The sequence below is a fragment of the Natator depressus genome, chromosome 10 (genome assembly GCF_965152275.1).
Source record: "Natator depressus isolate rNatDep1 chromosome 10, rNatDep2.hap1, whole genome shotgun sequence".
Lineage (NCBI taxonomy): Eukaryota > Metazoa > Chordata > Testudines > Cheloniidae > Natator > Natator depressus.
In genome coordinates this window covers 46342924-46349983 of record NC_134243.1, presented here as the reverse complement: position 1 = coordinate 46349983, position 7060 = coordinate 46342924, and the positions used below count along the sequence as shown (strand labels likewise).

Here is a 7060-nt window from a genome sequence, read left to right as displayed (position 1 = left end):
CTAAGGTGCCACAAGTCCTCCTTTTCTTTTTGCAATTATTCTGTGTCCATTCCCCTCTCCCACAACTCCAGAAAGAATTCTAAGGAGATTCAAGACACCCAAACCAGAATTTTAAAATTGTCAAAAACTTTTATCAAAATCATACAAGAAATACATGTTCTAATGCTGAATTCAAAAAAATTAAAGATTTTATAGTGACAGGGTTATGCTTATTTTACAACTTAAATAACCTCCAGGTTGGCCCCCTACTTTCTGTACAAAATATGTGTGCAGGAAAAGACGTTCCAAGCAATATACATATTCACAACGGTTAGCCAAAGTCTGGTTGCAGTTGAGGATCTGCGGCTTTGCACGCATTAAAAGCGACGGAGCACCTACAAGAGAGGGCAGATGGGTTTTTTAGATACAAAACATGAGTAACCATAGGGTGACCCTTGGACCAACTCAAACCAATGGCATGCTCTAGAGTCTATGGCTACATCTACACTGCAATAAGAGACCCACCAGATGGCTGTGGCTGGCCTGGGTCAGCTGACTTGGGCTCACAGGGCTTGGGCTGTGGGGCTAAAAATTGCAGTGTGGACATTTGGGCTCTAAAACCCTGTGAGCGCAGGTAGGTCCCAGAGCCTGGGCTCAACCCTGAGCCCAAAGGTCTGCACTGCTATTTTTAGCCCCACAGCCAAGCCCTGCAAGCCTCAGCGAATCGACCCAGGCTCTGAGACTCAGTACATTCGTTTTTTAGTTAAAACAAATTGTGAGCTTATATAGAAGATAGGCGTAACCCTAAGACTCCCAGCACACTTTGGGGAGTGGTCCGTTTGTCTGGATGTCCCTGTTGTGGCACATCAGGATGTGAGCCACAGGAGAGTGTATTACTTGTACACCCAGCGTCCAATCTGAAGTCATTGGAAAGTGCAGGACTACAAGGAAGAAGCGTGCTACAGAGAAACAGAATCCCAGTGGGTGTGCACGGGGGTGTATGGTACAAGAAACTAGGGTTACCACAGAGACCTGCAGGCCTTGGTGTGATCACTGAACAGTTATTGTCAGGGTTATAAAAATTCTGCTAAAATTAATTCATACCGAGAAGTTTCCAGGCTATGGACACAGGGGAGCAGGAGGGAATAAGAAGCGAAGTGCTCAGCTTGGATGGCAAAAGGGTGCGCACATTCAACTCAGACTATTGGATTCCTCTTTCTCCTATTTCCCTAGATCTGTGATGGCCAAACAGGGGTTGGGGCGCTCACCACCGATGGGCTTTTAGCGCCTTTCATGCCCTGGCCTGTAGGCCCCAGCAACTAGGAGGTTGCAAGAGCAGGTTTGCCATAGGCTGCTAGTGGGGATCAACCAGGTAATTAGAATCATACAAGATTAGGGTTGGAAGGGACCTCAGGAGGTCATCTAGTCCAACCCCCTGCTCAAAGCAATACCAATCCCAACTAAATCATCCTACCCAGGGCGTTGGCAATTATTTTAGTTCATTCTGCCAATACCTCTGTGAGATAAAACCCATTTCACAGATGGGGTAAACTAAGGCAGAGAGCGGGCCAGGCCTTATTGACCTTGCAAACCTGTGTCTGGAAAACGTGCCTCTGCTAACTCTGTTTTGCTGCCAGTGCTTTGAACGCCACTCTCAATCTTGGTGTTGGATTTATGTAATTTTGCTTAAGGTCACCCAGTGAAATGCTGGCAATAGAATCCAAGCATCCAGATTCCTCATCTTCAGGTCTAAGCACTAGACAAGACACACTCTTCCCAACACAATACTGCCAACTCATTGCGAAACTATTGCAAGTCTTGCGCTGTTCTTAAATCTGTCATCACATAAGACTCTAAACTTTCATTTCTTTAATGAACGCTGGGTGTGGCTGGGTGTAAAAACAAGACCCTCAAAAGGCTCAAAACCCAAAGGCAAAGAAAAATAACTCCTAATTTTTTAAATCTCACAATTTTTTTCTAGCCAGTCTCGATTTCTTGGAGCCTGACTCATGAGCCCTGAACAGATGGGGCAGTGTGGGGCCATCTTCGATTCAGTGCTTTGTAACCAGATGTTTGAAGACTTCCTGGCTTCTATTAGCCCTAGTGTTTGGAATGGAGAGCTCCCCTCTGGGTCAATATCTATGTCCACAGGTATGAACCACACACAAGAGCAAGAATCTTGTGGCGATTATAGCATTTTCTGATCCCTTCAGTGCCCCTCAAACTAGCTCTACCCCTGGAGCTGAGAGTTTAGGGGGATCAGAACATATAAAACAAACTGAGTCCCTGGCACGGCTCACCCTGGTAGGCTTTAGTCACCTGCTGCATCTCTCCTCCAGCGAAAGGAAAAGTGATGTTGCCAGAGTCCAAAGAAAAGGTCGCATCTCGGCCTCTCCAGTCACCTCTACCCGTATGGGAACCTCAGCCCGTGGAGAAATGCTGGACAAGCAGCCGGAGTCCTAGCGCCGGGAAAGGCGCCTCTAAACGGGGCCCCGCGGGGGCCTTCTCCAGTGGCTAGCGTCCCTGAGTGTCAGCCGGGACCCCAGCTCCAGCTCACGGCAGCCACCTCCAACGCTAGGGGGCCCCTCCGCGTGGTGCGGCGCATCAGATCGCTCCGACCCCCCTGACTCAGCCCCGGGCCAGGCTCCGGGCAGCCCGGCCTAGGGCCAGCAGAGGAGCCGGAGCCCCAGCGGCAGGGCCGCCAGTGCCAGGGCGCGCCAGGCCGGCGCGTCCCGAGAGCGGCCCCCGGAGCGCACCCAGGCGCCGCCCGCGCCCGGCCCCTCGTCCTCCTCCCGCAGGAGCCGCTCCTCGTCCCGGTAGTCCTCGTCCGGGCCCGGCTCGGCGGGCGGCCCGGAGCACAGGCGGCCCATGTTGGCCTTGAGCACCTGGCAGAAGGGGCGCTCGGGCCCGTCGCAAACGCAGCGCTCCAGCGCGGGGCCCCCCGGCGCGGCCAGCAGCTGCCCCATGGCGGCCCGGCAGGCGGCCGTGCAGCGCCGCCCGTTGAAGAGCTGCCCGCAGCGGGCCAAGTAGGCGGCCAGCGGCTCTTGGCAGGCGGGCTCCTGCTGGCAGCGGAAGCGGGCGGCCGTGCAGCCCAGGCCGCTGCGGGAGGGCCGGGGCAGGCAGGGCTCGATGGCCGCCTTCATCAGCCGGCAGTGCGCGTCCTGCCCGCACTCGCAGCGCTCCAGCGCCGGGCCGCTCCGGCTGCGGTTCAGCCGCCCCAGCGCCCCGATGCAGTGGCTGGGGCAGCCGCCGGGGGGCTCCCCCCCTCCGGCCCCGGCCCCGGCCCCGGCCCCGCTTAGCACAGGCTCGCAGGCCGCCTGCGACTGGCTGTAGGCGGAGCCGCACTCCGGCTCGTCCTGGCAGCGGAGCAGCGCTTCCCAGCAGGGCTCCCCCGCGGCGCCGCCGCCAGCGCGGCCCCAGCACAGCAGCAGCGGCAGGAACAGCCACATGGAGCGAGCGGCGCCCCGGGCTCCATGCGCTCCAGCGCCCGGCTCCGCCTCCAGCCTGCGCTCCTACCCCGCGGCCCGGCAACAGCTGCCGCCTGCTCCGCGGGGCACCGCTCGACCGCAGTCGAGCGGGCCGCCCCCAGGTGACTCGAAGGGCCCAGTGCCGGTGCCGGTGGCGGGCTACCCCGGTCCTAGGGCAAGTGGCCGTCGGATCCCAGGCTCACGTTGGGCTGGTGCAGTCCGGCCCCTGGTTGCGCGGGCCGCTGTCCGGTGCAGTCAGGTGCCCGGTTGCACGCCCCGCTGTCCGGTGCACGGTGCAGTCTGGTGCACGGTTGCACGCCCCGCCGTCCGGTGCAAGGTGCAGTCAGGTCCCGGTTGCACGCCCCGCTGTCCGGTGCAAGGTGCAGTCAGGTCCCGGTTACACGCCCCCACTTTGCAGTGCAGTCAGGCCCCCGGGTGCATGTTCTCTCCGGTCCCGGTGTACTCCGCGGTCAGATCCCCGGTGCAAAGTGCAGATGCTGCGCTGCGCTTCTACCATCCATCTGGGTGAAGGGGGGGGGGCGACGACGACGACCCACACACACCAGTGACGGGGGAAATCTTTTCCATTCATCTTCCAGGCAGTTGCAGACCCATTGTTCCCTTTCCCCTCCTGTTGCAGCCCGTTCCCAGAGCCCCCTCCATCTCTCCGCCTCCTTTCCCTCTGTTCTCCTGGCCTTCCAGTTCCTACAGCTGCCACTGTGGTCTCCAGGCTTTCCCAAAATGGGGCAGGAAGAGGTTCCTGCTAGTCTCTGCAGAAACGGGCTCACTGCACCTTCCTTCCCCCATCCTAATAATCACACAGCCATTCTTGTCATGCCTCAAATGGAGCTCTTCTGCTCAGGGGGCATTCTTGTCTGGCTCATCTTTCTGCAGCCAACATCAGCTCAGGGCCCCTTTGCACAGTGCCGGTGGCAGAGGTTGGTGTGGGTTAGGCAGAGGCCACAAGAAGAGCAAAGGAGGAGCCTCTGGGGTGGAGAGGCCTGCAGAGGCTAGCTTGGACGGTTGCTGTCTGTCTAGGTGTGGAGGAGGCAGAAGAGTGGACTGGGAGAGCCCAGTTCCTCTGTTGCTCTGTGCCTTGCACAGCCATTTAGGCCTGTGCAAAATGCTGCCCAGTCAGAATGACAGGCAGAGGGAGCCTTTTGCACTAGGACAAGTGCAGACCGCAGGGCAGTGGTGAGTCGGGCTCGGAGTGCGTGTGACTGGGGCAGTGCTGGTGGTGACTGTAAATTGAGCACTGACTAGCAGAGGGTGAGCTCTAGTCGGCACTAGGTGGGTTACGCTGCTGTGCACAAGTGGTCTTACCTACAGGCCAATTGATTTTTATGTCCGGTCTGAGGAAATGGCCCTGGCCAGCCTTGCCAGGGACCTGTATGGGGAGGGCCGTAGGGCTGGGCTTGTGGGGAGGGATAGAGACACAGAGGTGTGAAAGTGAGCTCTGGGTGTGGAGAGGTCCGTAGTGGTCTGGGGGATTGCTCTGGATGTGGGAACAGAGTGTGCGCGTGTCTTGCACGGAGAGTTTGCAGGGCTGGTGTGTAAGGGGTGGTAGTGGCCAGGAGTTTACGGGGGGGAGGGGGGAAGACAGGGGTTGGATATGGGTTTTAATCACTGCAAGTAAAAGGGGTGAATAGCATTTTCTGGGCTGGTTCATTCCCTTTGTCTCCCGTGGGCCATGCAGCGAGCTGGTGCCTTTATGGCAGAGAAGATTGTTCACGCCTTGCAGCCTGTCAATAGGGGCCTTTTTCAGATGGCCTCTGTTTTACTGCCATTGCCTTGACAAAGCGCACTTGAGAGCCTGCAAAGAAGTGCAGTTCACTCCATTCCCCCCAGCCATTGAAATGGAAACGAACCTGATTTCCCCACCCTCTGGGCTTTCAGGAGGCAGGGGGCGGGGACAGCAGCAGCCCCCAGGATTCTTGCCAGCTGCACAGTAACACAAAGAAGCCTTCCTGATTTCCCTTGGGGAGTGTCCCAGGGAGGAGAGAGGAATGAAGATGGATTCCAGAAACAACCTCCATCCGCCCCCACCCTCCATACATTAAACTAAAGAATCTGGAAGGACAAAAGGTCTGATCCTGAGAGGTGCTGAGCGCTCTCAGCTTGGGTCCCAAGGGCTCTGTCTGAGATGCTGCCAAACCACTGAAGTCAGACTGGGTTGCGTTTCCTTTGAGGCACACATTGCAACCTGAGAGCTTATCTGCACCGGAAAATTCCATTGTGTTAGAACCCGGCCTTGTGGAGTCATGGTAACACATTCGACACAAATTAGCACATGGTGTAGACCCAGACTGTTGTGCATAACATTGTGGCAACAGGTTGTGGTTAACCTTTAACAAGCTGAGACGACGTTAACTATGACCGTTCTTGTCTACACTGAGGCCATGTCTATGCTAGGGTGTGATTCTAACCTGTTACCTAATGGGTTGCAATCCTGGTGTAGGCAAGGCCAAATTTACATCAGCCTAGGGTTTACCTCAATCAGCTAATGTGTTAAAACTACACTAGGATTTTAGCTGGTGTTAAAATGATTTGTACCTTGTGTTAAGGTTTATTTATTCCTAGTAGACAATCCCAGAGTTCTAAGCTGCGTTTAACATTGTGTTCATTACCATGATTCCCCGAGGTTGTGTTCTAACATGTAGCTGCCCCGTGCATGCAAACTTTCAGGTGTGCTAGGAAGCTTTTATCAGCATTGATTTGGGATGATCACTTTACTTGTGAGTGGTGAAACCATCTCCGACTCATGACTTCTACAGCTCCAATCCATCATCCATTCTGGATGGATTTTACAGGAAAATTGTTGTAGAAATGTCATAAAAAATGATTTGCACTGCTACTAGTCCTGTTTTTTCTATCCTTCCTTCTGTAAAATGACTTCAGGACAGTGAGTCCAGCCATTCAGGCCTCAGCTTGAGGGTCGTGGTGGAGATTCAGCTGAACATGAGCTCCGAGTGCGATGCTGTGGCCAAAAGAGCTAATGTGATCCTGGGCTGCATAAACAGGGGAATTTCAGTTAGGAGCAGAGAGGTTATTTTACCTTTATATTTGGCATTGGTGCGACTGTGGCTGGAATACTGAGTCTGGTTCTGGTGCCCACGGTTCAAAAGGGATCTTGAAAAATGGGAGAGGGTTCAGAGAAGAGCCATGAGAAAGATTAAAGGATTAGAAAACCTGCCTTACAGTGATAGACTCAAAGAGCTCAATCTATTTAGCTTAACAAAGAAAAGGTTAAGGGGTGACTTACAGTGTACGCGTGTCTGTCTGGGGAATAAATATATGATAATTGGCTCTTTAGTCTAGCAGAGAAAGGTCTGACATGATCCAGTGCCTAGAATTTGAAGCTAGACAAATTGAGAATGGCAATAATGCATGATTTTTTAACAGTGAGACTCATTAACCACTGGAACAAACCATTGGAACAAGGGTCAGGGTGGATTCTCCATCACTGGCAATTTTAAAATCAAGATTGGATTTTTCTTCTCGGAGATCTGCTCTAGGAATTATTTGGGGGCAGGTCCCTGGCCTGTGCTATACAGGAGGTCAGACTAGATGTTCACGGTGGTCCCTTCTGGCCTTAGAACCTATCGCTCAATTCT

The 7060-nt window shown here is 54.4% G+C and overlaps 1 protein-coding gene across 1 annotated transcript; it reads right to left on the bottom strand.

Annotated features, from left to right (window-relative positions):
- Window positions 1-2554: 2554 nt before the first annotated feature.
- On the bottom strand, window positions 2555-3428 carry LOC141994488 (growth arrest-specific protein 1-like). The gene has a single exon (XM_074964725.1). The coding sequence runs from the start codon at window positions 3426-3428 to the stop codon at window positions 2640-2642; it is 789 nt and encodes a 262-aa protein (XP_074820826.1). The 3' UTR covers window positions 2555-2639.
- Between the last annotated feature and the right edge of the window lie 3632 nt (window positions 3429-7060).